This window comes from Portunus trituberculatus, chromosome 39 (assembly GCF_017591435.1).
Source record: "Portunus trituberculatus isolate SZX2019 chromosome 39, ASM1759143v1, whole genome shotgun sequence".
Taxonomy (NCBI): domain Eukaryota; kingdom Metazoa; phylum Arthropoda; class Malacostraca; order Decapoda; family Portunidae; genus Portunus; species Portunus trituberculatus.
In genome coordinates this window covers 5,575,482-5,594,278 of record NC_059293.1, presented here as the reverse complement: position 1 = coordinate 5,594,278, position 18,797 = coordinate 5,575,482, and the positions used below count along the sequence as shown (strand labels likewise).

The following is an 18,797-nucleotide window of genomic DNA, read 5'->3' as shown; positions in this document are numbered from 1 at the left end:
GAAGAAATATTATATAGAACGACAAAAGTTAGAGAAACAGAAGGCTGCAAGGATATCTATATAAAGAAAAATAGAAATGAGTAAGATAGGAAGAGATACAATTAACTGGCAGCAGCAGTAAGGGAAAAAAATAATGAAAGGCCAGAAGAGGAAAAAATGGCATTTTTTTTGGAGAATTCGAGGAGACAGGATAAGGAAATGGAATATAAACGAGAAGGAAGAGAAAAAAGTGGAACAAGTTTAACTAAAAATGATAAAGGCAAGAGACTAAAAATGATGTATAAAAACATAGACGGGGTTTTACCAAGTAAATTAGAATTATGAGATTACATAAAGAAAGAAAATCCGGATATTATATGTCTGGCTGAAACAAAACTAAATGAGGCAATCAAAATAGACTTGGATAATAGGTATAATGTATGGAGAAGAGACAGAGGGGATAAAGGAGGAGGAGGAATGTTAAGGAAGGAGATAGTGATAAACCAAGTGGAATGTGGGGAAGGAAAAGCAGAAGTACTGTATGTTAAGATGAATATTAATAAAAAAGAGTTAACAATCATTGTAACATATGTGCCACCAAAAACAAATTCATGGACCAATCAAGAATATAAAGACATGATAGATGACACAATAAGGAGTCTAACGAGAATCGTTAAAGAAAGGAGAAAAGTGATATTAGTAGGAGATTTCAACTGTAAAGTAGTGGACCGGGAAAATTATGAAAGTGGTATGGGGGAAGAAGCCTGAACCTAATGATAGACAATATGATAGACCAGAGAGTAAAGGAATGCACAAGATTTAGAGGAAACGACGAGCCGGCAAGATTGGACCTAGTTTTTACAAGGGGTATACAAATGAACTATGATATAAGATATAAGTGCCCATTGGGAAAGAGTGACCATGTAATATTAGAAATGGATATAGAAGAGGGAAAGGAAGATAGAGACGATTCATACAAAGGAGACCGATTAAATTACAGAAAGGCTGATATTGAGAATCTCAAGAACTATTTTAAAAATGTAAACTGGGAGGAGATGGAAAACACAGAGATGATGCAAGAGAAGTATAGCTTATTTTTGGAAATATACAAAACAGGAGTCAGGGAATATGTCCCAAAATATAGACCTAAAGAAGAAGGAAAGAAAGATTGGTTTAATGCAAGGTGTGCTAGGGCAAAGGCGAAAAGAGATGGAGCATGGAAAAGGTGGAGGAGAAATAGAAATCCAGTAAATAAGGAAAACTTCAAGGCAGTGAGTAATGAATATGTTAAGGTGAGGAAGGAAGAGGAAAAGAACTTTGAAAAGGACATTGTCGAAAAATGTTAGGAGCAACCAAAATTGTTCTACAGATTCATAAGTGGAAAAATTAGGCAAAAAGAAACAACAGAAAGGTTAAAAGGAGAGAACGGGATGGTGGAAGACCCAAAAAGTATGGCAAGAACTATTAAATAATAAATTCCAGGAGGTCTTTACTAAGGGATCCAAATTTAAAAGGCCACAGGGTAATAGAGAGACAGTCTATATGAAAGAGATTAAAGTAACCAAGCTTGAAATAAAAGAGTTAATGAAGAAGGAACTGGATGAAGAGAAGGCAATGGGACCAGATGAAGTCTCAGGCAGAATACTGAAAGAATGTAGGGAAGAACTAGCAAGTCCTATATACAACATCATAAAATGCTCAATAGAAAATGGAACAGTACCAGTAGAATGGAAAAGAGCTGGAGCATGGAAAAGGTGGAGGAGAAATAGAAATCCAGTAAATAAGGAAAACTTCAAGGCAGTGAGTAATGAATATGTTAAGGTGAGGAAGGAAGAGGAAAAGAACTTTGAAAAGGACATTGTCGAAAAATGTAAGGAGCAACCAAAATTGTTCTACAGATTCATAAATGGAAAAATTAGGCAAAAAGAAACAACAGAAAGGTTAAAAGGAGAGAACGGGATGGTGGAAGACCCAAAAAGTATGGCAGAACTATTAAATAATAAATTCCAGGTCTTTACTAAGGGATCCAAATTTGAAAGACCACAGGGTAATAGAGAGACAGTCTATATGAAAAAGATTAAAGTAACCAAGCTTAAAATAAAAGAGTTAATGAAGGAACTGGATGAAGAGAAGGCAATGGGACCGGATGAAGTCTCAGGCAGAATACTGAAAGAATGTAGGGAAGAACTAACAAGTCCTATATACATCATAAAATGCTCAATAGAAAATGGAACAGTACCAGTAGAATGGAAAAGAGCTGAGGTGGTTCCCATATATAAAAGCAGAAGGAAGGAAGAACCTTTAAATTACAGACCAGTCTCACTAACTAGTGTAATATGTAAGATGTGTGAAAGAATAATAAAGAAACAATGGATCGAGTTCCTTGAAGACAACAAATTAATATCAAATAGCCAATTTGGTTTAAGAAAAAGACGGTCGTGTGTAACTAATTTATTGAGTTTCTATTCTAGAATAGTTGATAGAGTACAAGAGAGAGAGAGGGATGGGTTGACTGTATTTATTTAGATTTAAAAAAGACGTTTAACAAAGTACCACAAGCAAGATTACTATGGAAGTTAGAGGAGAAGGGTGGCTTAAAAGGAAGCACATTGAGACGGATGGAAAATTATTTGAGGGGGAGATAAATAAGGATGGTAGTTAAAGATATGAAGTCCAAGTGGAGAGCAGTTGAAAGCGGAGTGCCACAGGGATCAGTATTGGCACCAATACTTTTCCTCATTTATATTAACGACATGCCAGAAGGAGTGAACAGCTACATAAATCTGTTTGCAGATGATACGAAACTGTGCAGGGTTATAAAGCAAAAGGAGGATTGTGAAATACTGCAAGAAGACCTAATTAAGATCTGGGAATGGAGTAAAAAGTGGGAAATGGAATTCAACGTGAACAAAAGCCATGTCATGGAAATGGGAGAGAGTGAAAGACGACCCGTGGGAATCTATAAGATGGGAGATGGAGTAGAACTGGAGAAAGTAAAAAAGGAAAAGGACTTAACCGTGACGATGGAAGAAAACAATCAACCGGTAAGCCATATTGATAGAATTTTTAAAGAAACATAATTTGCTAAGGAATATTGGAGTAGCATTTCACTACATGGACAAAGAAATGATGAAGAAATTGATAAGTACTATAATAAGACCCAGATTGAAATATGCAGAAGTAGTGTGGACCCCTCATAAAAAGAAACACATAAGGAAGTTGGAGACTACAAAAAATGGCTACAAGAATGGTTCCAGAATTTGAAGGGACGACATATGAGGAGAGACTAAAGGCTATGGATCTACCAACCCTGGAACAAAGAAGGGAGAGAGGAGATCTGATACAAGTTTATAAATTGATCAACGGAATGGACCAAGTGGATAATGAGAAACTGATCCTGAGAGAAGAATATGACATTCGAAGCACAAGATCGCATAGTAAAAATCTGAGAAAAGGAAGATGTCTGAGAGATGTTAAAAAATATAGTTTCCCGCAAAGATGCATTGAGATGTGGAACAGTTTAAATGAAGAAGTAGTGTCTGCAACGAGTGTGCATACTTTTAAAGTAAGATTGGATAAGTGTAGATATGGAGACGGGGCCACACGAGCATAAGCCCAGGCCTTGTAAAACTACAACTATTATTGGTAAATACAACTAGGTAAATACATGCATAGATACATAGCAGCATAAAAATCATCGATGAAGAAATGAAAACACGGTTTGTTCCCAGGCATCCGCAGCTTATCATATAGAGGCAACCCCGTTTAACGAAGGTTCACACAACGAAATTTCACTACAACGAAGGTTTCGTTTTACTACCATCTGCTCGTTTAACGAACACCAAACTCACTTTAACGAAGTTTTATCCAGGTAATTTTTTCCAAATTTGAAAGCCCCACCATATCATGCAAGCTGACAGGGTTTTGAATACACCAGGAGCTGCTGGTACTAAGGCCTGCCTCAGGAGAAATCCTGAGACACCTGTAGAATAAAGATCAAGATCAAGCCTCTCGTGGACAACACAGGCACTGCCGATACAAAAGCCTGACTCAGAAGAAATTCTGCGTCACCTGTAGCATCAAGATCAAGATCAAGATCACACGCACCAGTCACTCCCCAGTCAAAACATAACAGTGTCACCAGCAGCTCATCTTCCCTAGTTCAACTTACCACCAAAACACCCTGCAATGTGGCCTAACGTTCCTAAGAAGACCAGGAAGTGTCTTACTCTTGAAGTGAAGCTGGGTATTATTCACAGACAAGAGAGAGGCCAGAAAACTAATAACATTGCTTGCCACCATCTTGACTCCATCTACTGTCTACTATTTTCAAGTCAGCAGACTCTATTAAGAAGGTTGGTGAGACCGCATCTTCCTTGAAAGCTACAAGAACCACCTGAACTCGTGACTCTACAATGGATAAAATGGAAAGCCTTGTGAAAATGTGGTACATAAGTTTTGTATGCGGTACCATGATGCGCACTTTGTTTACATTCCACAGGTTGCCGGTTAGTGTATTTCCCATTTCACTCTCCCTCCCTTCATAAAGTTAAGATCATCAACATTATAAAGTTACGTACATACATACATTAGTGTACATTATAATGACTTAAATTAAACTACCTAAATGTTTAACTTCATAATTTTTACTTTCATTAAAACTTTTACAGTACTATGATGCACTCTCGCTTCGCTTACTCTCAATGGAAGTTCAAATCAGGGGTTAAACTTGTTATAATCGGTTTGCTTAACGAAGTTTCGCTTAACAAAGTGTTTTTAAGGAACGTAACCCCTTCGTTAAGCGGGGCTTGCCTGTACTTGTAAACATAAACACATGGTGTGCATGCATCTTGATCTTGATCTTGATGCTATAGATGTCCCAGAATTTCTTCTGAGGCAATGTATTTTTTTCTAATTTTGATTTGTACATACTGTAAGTGAAGGCCGGTGATGGATAACTTAGATGAGGAGGGAAGAAGGGTGGGGAGGAGAAGGGAGGTCGTTAGAGGACCATCACCATCCATGAAAACATCTTTGTTACTTTTGTCCTGGAGTTACTCCTGTAAATCCACTAGTGGAGAGATGTGGCTCACTAACACTTGCACTCTCACCAGATTCCTTATTTTCATCAGAAATGAGCCTCTTTGGTGGCATCATAAATTTCTAAATGAAAAACTACTGACAACACAGAAGAATGTTGTTTTTCTCAAGACTGCAGCAGGACTAGGGATGTGCATCGGCATCTGGTATACCGGATTACCAGTATTACCAGTAATCTGGTATACAGTATAATGACAGTTGCGAGAGCTTTGTATACAACAGAACTTTGTATACAACCAAATGTGCGGCCGTTCTATTACAAGATATTTTCACCACTAATAAGCCTTTGGTGTTAATGTAAGTTTATAAATAAAAAACTACAGACAATGCACAAGAATGTTATTCTCACAACCATGGCAGCAAAACTGACAGAGAGAGGGGAGAGAGAGGTCAGGAGTCCTTTGTTTACAACCACGTCTGTGGGCGTTCGACAATCAGGTATTTTTCAAGTATTAAATCAAACTTTTGCATTCAAGTATTGAAAACTTTGACTATTTAGACGTTCGAGTATTGAGTCTCCACTGTATTTCACTGGAGTCTTGAGGCAGCACATGTGACGCCAACAATAAGTAAATAAGACCGACACTTGTGAAACCAGAGTGAAACTCGTGATGATAATGCGCAAAAGTCAGAGTGGTAAGAATTTACGACTAAACGCCAAACTCAAGGATTGTATGACTCAAGTAGCGTAAAACTATTCAAGCAGGGAGTGTACAGTGAAAATAATTCCAGAAAGCTATCTTTGTTTATTTAAAGCTAGTGCTTTATTCTTGTGTTTATTTTATCTACAATATTTAAGAGGGCTTCAAATTTCAGGTGAAACTTTTCACTTCATATTCAGAGCATAAACCTACATATCTATATAGTTCTTTCAATGCTCACCCAAGCTACGATGCATCTTATAAACTACCAAATACATTATGCAGCACGTGTTTTATTATTTAAAGCAATAACTGTGTTCAAATACGATATATCATAGTTTTCATGGGTTTAGGGGGCACATACATGAAGGTAATGGAACACATTCCTAATTTTTTTTCTTATTTAATCTTAAAGCTTTTCTGACCCCTTTTTTTTTGTAAAAATACATGAAATGAGATATGTGCTCCAAAAAAATCAACCAGTGTTTTGGCAATACTTCAGAGATAGAATTCAAGTATCCCACAGTCATTCTCAAAGCCTATGGAGGTATTTGAGGAAACAGGTGCTTAGCAGCAGCATTGAAAAATCCACTCTCAGGCAGGCATAAGAAACCAGTACATTATGTTGATTTTTTTTTTTTCATTTACTTTATTTAACAGTATATAGGTTGCAAAGCAAGTCAAATCTAAGAAAAAAAGTTTTTTGTGTATTTAACCATATATTGTTGAACACAGTCTAGCAGCACATTACACAAGCAGGTTATGTTTACCTTTCCCTGGGCTCTTTAGTTGGTCTTCTTGCTGTCATGAGACACATATCATTTTCTCTGTAGGTGGTGGCCCAAAAGACCTCCTGCTGCTCTATTGTCATTCTCCTTGGCATAATCTACCACTTGTAGTTTGTAAGAGATTGTTTAGCTCGATCTTTTTTCCCTCATGCTGCCATAACAGTGAAAGTGTTGATGTGTGTTGTTATGACAATGAATTTGCTGTTACTCCTCACTGTTAGATGGAATCGAGTCAGGCTTCTGATCAGCTGATGTTTAGAAACATGTGTCTCAGCTTCACAGGTTAGGTTGCTTTCATCTTTACAATAATAATAATAATAATAATAACACCAGTAATAAAATAATGATGCATGCATTTAGGGTAGGTAGAAGTACTGATTGTAAGCTGGGTTAGTAAGTCAGGGAGATTAGCCTATGGGGAGGTCTCAACTTCGCATATTAGACACAAGGTGATTTCTGGAAAAAGATGTGTCATGTATGCCGTCAAATATGGTACAGGCAACCCCCGCTTAACAAAGGGGTTACGTTCCTACAAAACACTTTGTTAAGCGAAACTTCGTTAAGCGAACCAATTATAACAAGTTTAACCCCTGATTTGAACTTCCATTGAGAGTAAGCAAAGCGAGAGTGCATCATAGTACAGTAAAAGGTTTAATGAAAGTAAAAATTATGAAGTTAAACATTTAGATAGTTTAATTTAAGTCATTATAATGTACACTAATGTATGTAGTACGTAACTTTATAATGTTGATGATCTTAACTTTATGAAGGGAGGGAGAGTGAAACGGGAAATACACTAACCGGCAACCTGTGGAATGTAAACTAAGTGCGCATCATTGTACCGCATACAAAACTTATGTACCACATTTCCACAAGGCTTTCCATTTTATCCATTGTAGAGTCACAAGTTCAGGTGATTCTTTTAGCTTTCAAGGAAGATACAGTCTCACCAGCCTTCTTAATAGAGTCTGCTGACTTGAAAATATTTGACAGTAGATGGAGTCAAGATCGTGGCAAGCAATGTTATTAGTTTTCTGGCCTCTCTCTTGTCTATGAATAATACCCAGCTTCACTTCGAAAGTAAGACACTTCCTGGTCTTCTTAGGAACGTTAGGCCACATTGCAGGGCGTTTTGGTGGTAAGTTGAACTAGGGAAGATGAGCTGCTGGTGACACTGTTATGGTTTGACTAGGGAGTGAGTGGTGCGTGTGATCTTGATCTTGATCTTGATGCTACAGGTGATGCAGAATTTCTTCTGAGTCAGGCCTTTGTATCGGCAGTGCCTGTGTTGTCCACGAGAGGCTTGATCTTGATCTTTATTCTACAGGTGTCTCAGGATTTCTCCTGAGGCAGGCCTTAGTACCAGCAGCTCCTGGTGTATTCAAAAGCCTGTCAGCTTGCATGATACGGTGGGGCCTTCAAATTTGGAAAAAAATTACCTAGATAAAACTTCGTTAAAGCGAGTTTGGTGTTCGTTAAACAAGCAGATGGTAGTAAAACGAAACCTTCGTTGTAGCGAAATTTCGTTGTGTGAACCTTCGTTAAATGGGGGTTACCTGTATTTATTTTTTTGGAAAAGCATGGCATCTATCTGAACACCCTGGCATCGCATTACTGCCTCAGACGCTCACCTCAAGCCTACCAATGTCCTTGAGGACTGAGAGGAAAGAAGAGGATATGACTCCATGCTCTCCCCACTCTATTACTCTTACTTTTGAACACTTATGCTTAGCCATATTATGCCAAGAACAAGTGCCATATATAAAAAAAAAAAAAAAAGGCAAAAATACACAGCTGGAACATTGGATAATTGGGAAAAAAGGTCAACATGATAGAAAAGATTGGTTGCATCACCATCAACTTTCACAGCTGTCTTGACCTATCAAACACTTCCTTGATTCATTAGGACCTCAAGAAGGGCAACAGGATGGACAGACCACTAATGAAGAAAATGAGGAGAAAGAGGAAATGTATCCATAGAGAACTTTTCTATACATTTACAAGCTTCTAATAGCTTGTAGTGCGGCATCGCAGAGTGTCTCATCTTTTCACACCGTTTTCTCAAGAGCAAGTTTTAGAATTTTGTAGTTTAATAACTCCTATTTTTTTATCAATTACCTTCATTCTTTTAAAGTGATCATCAAGATATAATAAACATTTTCATGTTAGGAATTTTAATTTTGTTAAATCTTCCTATCAAAATTTCCCCTATTTTCTCACTTTTTTGACATAAATGAAAACATGTAAGTTTACAATTTTTTTAAATATTGCACAAGCATACAAAAAGAAAAACCATCATATCAAAATTTTAAATAACCATTCTAGTTTTAACCAAACAAAATATAAAGTAATTCAGAGAAATCATAACATTATTTTTTATATGCTGGATGGACTAAAATAGCTATTTTTGTAGTGTTTTCCTTTTTCTTAACCAAATATCATCACAATGGAACAGTTAAAGTTTACCATCAAGACACTTAAAAATACTCAAAGTTATTGATCAAGTTTTAAAGAAAATGGCAAAAAAAAGTTGATATACTCCCTTAAGTTCACTAAATGATCTTTCACTCTACAACTGCATTTTCAGAAACATAACCCAATCATACATCAGGGAGTAACTGTACTTACTTATAAACACTTCCTCTCTCCTTCTATTTATCTATTCACTAATTACCCTTACTGCGTATATTCATTCTTTCTACTTTCTGCTGGTCCTGTCATCCTCCTCCTTCATCCTTACTCAACTTTCTATTCCCATGTACTACTCCTTCCCCCAGTTATTTTCCTTTCTCCCCTTTTTCCTTTTGTCTCCCTTCCTCTTTCACTTTGCCTCAAACTTTTCTCCTTGTCATCTCTCCTCCTTATCTGCCAGACTTCCTCTCTCATTTGCACTTCATCATTTTCACTCTCACGTTATCTAATTTGAATTTACAATTAGACTCATTGTATTTAGCACTTCTTAGGATTGTTCTTACTCTCAAAAAGCAAGAGAGAGAGAGAGAGAGAGAGAGAGAGAGAGAGAGAGAGAGAGAGAGAGAGAGAGAGAGAGAGAGAGAGAGAGAGAGAGAAATATAAAGCTCTGACTTAGATACAGTTTTACTATATGTATATGCATGACACTGATAGTAGGCAAATGTGACTGATACTTGTTATACTTGTTACAGCAGTGTGATAATGAGCAAAATTCAGGATGGTAAGAATTTATGACTAAACACAAACATGTATTGAAACATTTCTAATTATGACTTTATCAAGTGTATTGGGATCTCACCTTGTGGTAGCCAAAAAGAGTGTCACGGTTGACATAAAAGAGTTGACACTTGTCAGGAGGAGATACAAGTGAGGGCACAGGAGTGAATGATGCCTCAAGACACAGCAGTTGGTGCAGCCAGGTCTCCACTGGATCACCACTTTTGTACCTGATTGACTCTTCCAAAGTGACCTGTAGTAAGAGATTAAATTAAAAGCATGAACCAAGCCTATGTGATCACAAAGAAGCCTGCAATGTAATGCTACCTACCTCATGCAGAACTCGGCCTAATTCTGTGGTTTTTGTTGTCTTGTTTGTGCTGTTGGTCTCTGCAGTGTTTTCCTTAGTTTGACTTCTAAGCTGGTCAATTAGCTTGAGGGAAAGAGACCTTCCAGTGCCTTCATATCCAGACACAGTTGACGATAAGAACACCAAGTATGGACCTAAAAGCTGGCGGACCAAAGGTAGAGGGATAGCAGCTGCTTCATCTATCACTACCAGCTCGGCCTGACCCAGGCAGCTGCTCTCACTAGCAGGAATGTACTGAAACACAAACACAAAATTATTGTAGTTCTATGCATCATTGATATCCTTCAATGTCTTTTATAAAAGTACTCATACTGTGAATATATTAATTTAATTTTTCCTTTTCATTTTTTTGGTCAGATATTTTTACATACTAGAGACAATGGAGCATGAATGCTTCACATACCTGTATGACTTGTTGTCTGTCTCGAGTCACCACAATCTTCAAAACACATTTATTGAACTGCTGGTCAGCTGAACGCAACACTTGGTAGTTAAGATGCTCCTCATAACCCATTGTGTTTAGTCCCTTCAACACAAACTCAAACAAAGTATTCAAGTTCTCAGGACTTGGAGAAGTCACAAAGATGTTGGAGTAACCAAATGCTACTGCACCAGCTAATGAAGGAAAGAAAAATAGCATTAGCTGAACTTTATTCTTACTTTATAAAATACTTTACACGAACCATCATAATATGAAGGTCAGGCAATATACATATTATAAATTATTATCAACCCCTAAAGAACCAGTGGTGGTGAAATTTTTGTACTATTATGCCCAGCCCTCTATTATTAAATATTTAAAAATTCCCCTTATTCACACAGACCTTAAACTTAAGGGCATACTGCAATTGAGATTTCACAAATTAATTATAACATAGTTATAGGATTTATGACTTGAAATTTTTAGATTATAAGCTACTGGTTGTTTTTGATGTGTATGAATATAAATGTGATAGGGTAATGACATCATGACTTCATTCCGTCATGCATAGAGTTGCATTCAAAATGTTGTACAGGCCTTATTTTTTTTTTTTTTCTTTTAAACATACTTTCGCATGGATATACCTGAAAGATGCTTAAAGAAACATTGAGAACACTTTTTTTCAATTTCTCCATACATTAAGAGATATGATTTTTTAAAGTTTTTACATTTCATAACATCAAAACAGTATGAAAAGCTGTTATTTTGCTTCATTAAAAACTTTCTAATCACTTTAAGGAAAAGTTGGACTGAAAAAATGTTATCCCAATCCTTGTCAATAAGTACACCAAGTTTTACGGCAACATGTGTAATGGTTGATTTTATACTGTTTTTTATATCCCAAAAAATCATGTTTTGAGATACGGGTCTTTAAAATTTTCAAAGTTTATCACCCATGCTATGTGTTTATCAAAATTAGTAGATTTATTATATGTTGCGTGTTGATCTATAGAGAAACTGCACACAAAGAATGATCTAATCATTCCCATATTTAATACTTCATTTTGGGAGCTATTTACCTTGTGGTGATTGTCAGAATTCCTGGCTCTGGTTCTTTGTGCCTATGCCAGAAGATTTGGCTCACTGGTGGGTATCCTAAGAATGCTATTTCAAAAAATTATGATTTATTATTCTGACTGTCAGTAGGCACCTTCTCTGTTCTCCGTGAGACAATCCTCTCCTAGTACATTTTTTGGTCGTAATCAAGATCGGCACATCCAGGCATGTATGTTTCTCCCTCTGTTTTTCTCTTCTCCTCCTTGTGTATTTTCCCACTTTCTTTTTCTTAATTTAATCTTTCTTAGCTTCCGCTATCAAAATTGAGATCCTATTCCTGTCCCTTCTCTCCAAAACCTCCTTCCCTGGCATGCCAAATGCCTCAGATTCACCTGCCATTTCTTTTCATTTTATCTCTTATTCTCTCTTCTTTTTTACTTCATCTCTCACATTTTCTTCAGCTACTGTAGCCTATTTTGATTATTCCTCATGTTGCAGTAGGAAGATCAGCAAAGAAAAAATAAAGCATAAGAGAGTCTACAAGCAGGAGTATGACACAACCTCTACCTTCGCCTCTCTCTGTCGCATTGGGGTGCTGTTGCTGTATGGGAAAGGCAGGAAGGAGACAAGCGATTTGAGGGGTGGAGCCTCACCAAGAGACCAATATTAGTAGTAAAATGACAAGGAAAAACAAGCAATATCCCACAATGCTAAGAGAGTGTTTACTGCACTGGTGTATGCCACTCATGTCCTTTTAAATGCATTACAATGAGTGTTGCCATAGGCATAGGCCCATAATTCATATATCATATGAATTCTGATTTTTTTTTTTTTTTTTTCTACAATAATCTGCAGGAATTGAAAAAAAAAAAAATTGTCATAAATCTCGACCATAGCATGCCCTTAACTTACAATAGATTTTGTATTAACATCAGGTGTTCCTTTTTCTAATGATGCAATCCAGATGTCTTTAGATACAGTGGTTATGGAGAGACAGTGAGTTCAAAAAGAGACATTTGTTTGGATATGGCTTATCCCTAATGAAAATGGGTGCCCTGAGCTTTCTTCATACATGATGAAATAGTTAATTGAGCTCTTGCCCAATGCACTCACACTATGACATGTAACAGTAGTTAAGTGAGTGGTTAATATGTGTGGCATTAACATGCATGGGCAAGAGGAGCTGGGCATGGAATCAGACTGGGAGAGAGACTGAGAAATTAGCATAACTAGCTCACAGGCAATACAGTGGAAACTCAATACTTGAATGTTTAAATACTCAAACTTTTCAATACTCGAATGCAAAAGTTCAATTTAATACTCGAAAAAATACCTTATAGTCGAACAACCACACCCGTGGTTGTAAACAAAGGCTCCCTGGCATCCCTGTTCCCTGTGACTTGTGCTGCCACAGTCATCAGAATAACATTCTCCTGCATTCTATCTGAAGTTTTTCATTTATGAACTTACATTAGTACCAAAGGCTTATTAGTGGTGAAAATATCTGGTAATCAAACAGTTGCACATTTGGTCATATGCAAAGCTCTGTCATCTCCCTTCTTGCAGATGCCACTATACCATTCTGATACCAGTATTACTGGTAATACCAGTAGTACTGGTATTACTGTAATACCACTATACCGATACCATTGCGCATCCTTAGTCCTGCCACAGTCTTCAGAAAAGCAATATTCTTCTGCGTTCTGTCAGTAGTTTTTCATTTAGAAACTTACGATGGCACCAAAGAGGCTTATAAGTGGTGAAAATAACAAATCTGGCGAGAATGCAAGTGTTAGTAAGCCACAGCCCTCCACTAGTGGATTCACAGGAATCACACCATGAGAAACTTTACAAAGATGTTTTCATGGATGGTGACTTATCCTCCAGCGACCTCTCTTCTCCTCCCCACCCTTCTCCCCTCCTCTTCTAAGTTATCCATCACTTACTTCACTTACGATATGTACAAATCAAAATTGTAAAAAAAATACATTGAAATTTTTATAAACCTAAGATTTTGCTAAGATTAGAACGAATTACCTGATTTATAGGTATCAATAGTCAAACTTTTCAATACACGAACAGCCATTTGGAACAAGTTATGTTTGAGTATTGTCTCCACTGTATTACCAATGACTAAACTATGATAATTGACAAAAAGTAATGAAATTTAGCATGAAAATTACAAAGTAGTTATAACCACTACTATTCCTAAGTTGGCAAAGTGGCTATAGCTGCCTTTGGTCCTTCAAGGTGTTAAGAAAAATATATTCTTGGTTTTAAAATAAAATTAATCAAATATGTTACTAACCAATAGCCAGTCCTAGTGCAGCAGACTTGCCTCTCCCTCGGCCAGCAGTGAGGGTGACAGTGGTGCGCAGTGTCTTCTCTGTGATGGCAACCACAAACTGTAGTACTGCCTTTGCCTGGTGCACAAATTAAGTCTCATATAATATAATTTCTTTATAAAGATTAGGAAGTTTAACTCATGAGGACCATATGGTCTGTTCTTGTTTTTATTTCAAAATTAAGGCAGCAAAACAAAACCAAAAATTATCATGATGTTACAATGATATTGACATGATAAACATCACAGAAAACCCCAACCTCCAAGAGCAATGACCTGTTGGTGGTGTGCCTAGTTTAGGCATTTCTCTACACATCACCTACCTTTCCTGGTACATCAAGTCTATGTCTTTCTTTACACATCATTTACTTTTCCATTTTGATATCTCAAGATTCCATGCTACCTTAATAGGTAACTACATACCCCAGAATTTCTCAGTCCTTACGCTGTCTAGTACAGTGGAACCTTGAATTACAAGGACTTTGACTTACGAGTAATCCAATATACAAGCTGTTACAGAGTTGATTTTTTGCTTTGATTTTGCGAGTCAAAACTCAAGTTATAAGCTAGCTCATGACTTGGAGGAGGTAGTAGAAACTAACTGAAATGATAATTCAATCCCAGTGTGGTCTAATAGCACTATTTCAGGGGGTGCTGTGAACCTTCCATTAACCCATTCAGTACCATGACGTGTTTCCATATTCATTCTGGTGACTATTTGGTGATTTTCTACATCTTCAGAAACTCATGTGGGGGGTTAAAATAGTGAAGACTGTGGCCATTATTCCTCTGACCTCCATAGACCCTTCCTAATGTCAATAAAATGGTCTAATGGTACACAAAAGTCAAGGTAAAAATATGTCCCAGTACTGAAGGGGTTAAACCTGTTGTAATTTTGCTGAATATTTCCCTTTGTCTCACAACTGTTGGGGACAGTCACAGCCTGCCCTTTAAAGACAACTTTCTTTCTTCACACAAAACTACATGCACTTACCACACGCACGCACCCTTTTCTTAAAACTCAAAATTCAAAATGGCGACTCCAAATCCACCCTCGCAGTCCCCTTCTAGAGAGGGGACCAGAAATATCCCCAGATCGGACTGCTCTCCCGGTGGCGAACCAAAGTATCTTGAGACCTCCCTTGACTTTTTCTTTATTAACTCTTAACCCCTTCACTACGGTGACGCCTATGTGGGCATCATGAAGCCCCAGTAGCAAATACGGTGACGCCTACGTAGACGTCATATTTCTTTTCTGAGCTTTCTTCAGTTCAGTTGTCCCGTATAGTGTGTTAGATACCAACTACACACGCCGTATGCTGTCCTTGAAATCCTAGTGCTCCTCCCACCATCCTTGTCTCCACCAATCACTAAAAATAAGTTACATGCCTTGTGTCTAAAATTACCCAATGGCATAGACTGTTCCCATCTCTCTCTCTCTCTCTCTCTCTCTCTCTCTCTCTCTCTCTCTCTCTCTCTCTCTCTCTCTCTCTCTCTCTCTCTCTCTCTCTCCATTCCTCCCTCCCATCTCCCTTTCCTCCTCCCTCTCCCTCCCCCTCTCCTTCTTGAAAGATAAGTTACATGCGTCCCGCCTTGTAACATTCGTGAAAACACACACACACACACACACACACACACACACACACACACGCGGTAGAGGAAGCACGCATTACCGTCGCTCCCGAGAATCAGCTGATCTCCACTACCTTTGTTTAGGTTTGCAGTGGCCTGGGCAAAAAGTGTGGACTCATTTTTTTCATAAATACAGTGTTAAATAATAATAATGAGTGGGAAAGAGATTCCATCTAAATGCAGGTATGTGACAAGGGAAAGAATGAAAGCTGATGATGACAATGTTGGTGAGGGAGAAAGAGAATTTGAAGGCTTTGATACGGCGCAAACTTCACTATTTGATAGTCTTGACTATCGAACTTAAATTAGATAAATTGATAAAGGAGAGTATGGGAATGAAAGAGAATGAACAACAGGATAAAGAGCTCCAGAAATTGAAAGAAAGAATAAAAAGAGTGGAAGAAAACGAAACTAGGCTAAGAACCGAAAATGAAGAATTAAAAGTCCAAATAGCGAACTACAAGAAATTGATGGAAGAAGGGCTCGGTAAAGCCGAGAAAGAAAAAGAGAAGCTAAAAGATCTACTTAACAAAGAAGAAGAAAGAGTACAAGACGTGATTAAAAAAGAAGTACAGACATGGAGAATCCAAGATAAGAAAGACAAGGAATCATTTCAGGAAGTATTTCAAGAACAGTTAAAAGAAAGAGATGAAAATATGACAAGCAAAATGATAGGAGTCCTCAAGAAAAAAGAAAATTTAGTAAGAAAAATTGCAGAAAAAATGAAGAGTGTAATTATTTTTGGACTGAGAGAAAAAAATTTAAATATAGACCAAGAATGGAAAAAGACGAAATGAAATCAGTAAAAGACCTACTAAAACATCTGAATGATGAGGATAGACAGAACTTAGAAGAGGAAGTAGAAGAAATCCATAGAATGGGACCATATCAAGAAGGAACAGTGAGACCAATTAAGATATTACTAAAATCACAAGCAGCAGCAGAAGTACTATATAAAAAAAACAAAACTCAGAGAAACAGAAGGTTGCAAAGATATGTATATAAAGAAAAATAGAAACGAGGAGGAAAGGAAGAGACACAATGAACTGGTGGCAGAAGCAAAAGAAAAAAATAATGAAAGGTCAGAGGAGGAGAAGGCATTTTTTTGGAGAATTATAGGAGACAGGATAAGGAAATGGTATATAAAAGAGAAAGAAGAGAAAAAATGGAGCAAGTTTAACTGAAAATGATAAGAACAAGAGATTAAAAATGATGTATACAAACATAGATGGGATTTTATCTAGTAAATTAGAATTAAGAGATTACATAAAGAAAGAAGAACCAGATATTGTATGCCTGGTGGAAACAAAGTTAAATGAGGCAATAAAATAGACATAGATAAAAGGTATAATATATGGAGGAGAGACAGAGTGGATAAAGGAGGAGGAGGAGTCATGATGATGTTAAGGAAGGAGATAGTGGTAAATCAAGTGGAGTTTGGGAAGGAAAATCAGAAATACTGTATGTTAAGATGCATATTAATAAAAAGGAGTTAACAATCATTGGAACATATGTGCCACCAAAACAAACTCATGGACTAACCAAGAATATAGAGACATGATAGATGACACAATAAGGAGTCTTACAAGAATCATTAAGGAAAGGAGAAAAGTGATATTGGTAGGAGATTTCAACTGTAAGGAGGTAGACTGGGAAAATTATGAAAGTGGTATGGGGGAAGATGCCTGGGAGATAGATTCCTGAACCTAATGATAGATAATTTGATGGTCCAAAGAGTAAAGGAAAACACAAGATTCAGAGGAAACGATGAGCCGGCAAGATTAGACCTAGTTTTTACAAGGGATATACCAATTAACAATGATATAAGATACAAGTGCCCATTGGGAAAGAGTGACCATGTAATATTAGAAATGGATATAGAAGAAGGAAAGGAAGATAGAGATGAATCATACAAAGGAGACCGATTAAATTACAGAAAGGCTGATATTGAGAATCTCAAGAACTATTTTAAAAACGTAAACTGGGAGGAGATGGAAAACTCATTAACGGTTCAAGAGAAATATAACTTATTTTTGGAAATATACAAAACTGGGGTCAGGGAATATGTCCCAAAATATAGACCTAAAGAAGAAGGAAAGAAAGATTGGTTTAATGCAAGATGTGCTAGGGCAAAGGAGAAACGAGATGGAGCATGGAAAAGGTGGAGAAGAAACAGAAATCCAGAAAATAAGGAAAACTTCAAAACAGCAAGAAATGAATATGCTAAGGTGAGAAAGGAAGAAGAAAAGAACTATGAAAAGGACATTGTCGAAAAATGTAAGGAACAACCAAAATTGTTCTACAGATTCATAAATGGAAAAATAAGACAAAAAGAAACAATAGAAAGGTTAAAAGGAGAAAACGGAATGGTGGAAGACCCAAAAAGTATGGCAGAACTGTTAAATAGTAAATTTCATGAGGTCTTTACTAAGGAATCCAAATTTGAAAGACCACAGGGTAATAGAGACTGTCTATATGAAAGAGATTAAAGTAACCAAGCTTGAAATAAAAAAAGTTGATGACGGAACTAGATGAGGAAAAGGCAATGGGACCGGATGAAGTCTCAGGCAGAATACTGAAAGAATGTAGGGAAGAACTAGCAAGTCCAATATACAACATCATAAAATGCTCAATTGAAAATGGAACAGTGCCAGTGGAGTGGAAAAGAGCTGAGGTGGTTCCCATATATAAGAGCGGAAGGAAGGAAGAACCTTTAAATTACAGACCGGTATCACTAACTAGTGTAATATGCAAGATGTGTGAAAAAGTAATAAAGAAGCAATGGATTGAGTTTCTTGAAGACAACAAAATATTATCAAATAGCCAATTTGGTTTTAGAAAAGGTCGGTCATATGTAACAAATTTATTGAGTTTCTACTCTAGAATAGTTGATAAAGTACAAGAGAGAGAGAGAGGGATGGGTTGACTGTATTTATTTAGATCTAAAAAAGGCTTTTGATAAAGTGCCACATGAAAGATTACTATGGAAGTTAGAGGAGAAGGGTGGCTTAAAAGGAAGCACATTGAGATGGATGAAGAATTACTTAAGGGGGAGAGAAATAAGGACGATAGTTAAAGATATGAAGTCCAAGTGGAGAACAGTAGACAGCGGAGTGCCACAGGGGTCAGTATTGGCGCCAATACTTTTTCTCGTATATATAAATGACATGCCAGAGGGAGTGAACAGCTACATAAATCTGTTTGCAGATTGCGAAACTGTGAAGAGTCATTAAACAAAAAGAGGATTGTGAAATACTACTGGAAGACTTAAACAAGA

The 18,797-nt window shown here is 37.0% G+C and overlaps 1 protein-coding gene across 4 annotated transcripts in view; it reads right to left on the bottom strand.

The window, feature by feature from the left end:
* Nucleotides 1-18,797, bottom strand: part of LOC123515638 (RNA cytidine acetyltransferase-like) — a 170,174-nt gene that overhangs the window by 136,450 nt on the left and 14,927 nt on the right. For all 4 annotated transcript variants that reach the window (XM_045274453.1, XM_045274452.1, XM_045274450.1 and 1 more), the window contains exons 6-9: nucleotides 13,853-13,967; nucleotides 10,471-10,682; nucleotides 10,029-10,301; nucleotides 9,780-9,950 (exon numbers count right to left, since the gene is read on the bottom strand). In XM_045274453.1, the coding sequence (XP_045130388.1) occupies nucleotides 9,780-9,950; nucleotides 10,029-10,301; nucleotides 10,471-10,682; nucleotides 13,853-13,967 (771 nt within the window). The remainder of the gene's footprint in view (nucleotides 1-9,779; nucleotides 9,951-10,028; nucleotides 10,302-10,470; nucleotides 10,683-13,852; nucleotides 13,968-18,797) is intronic.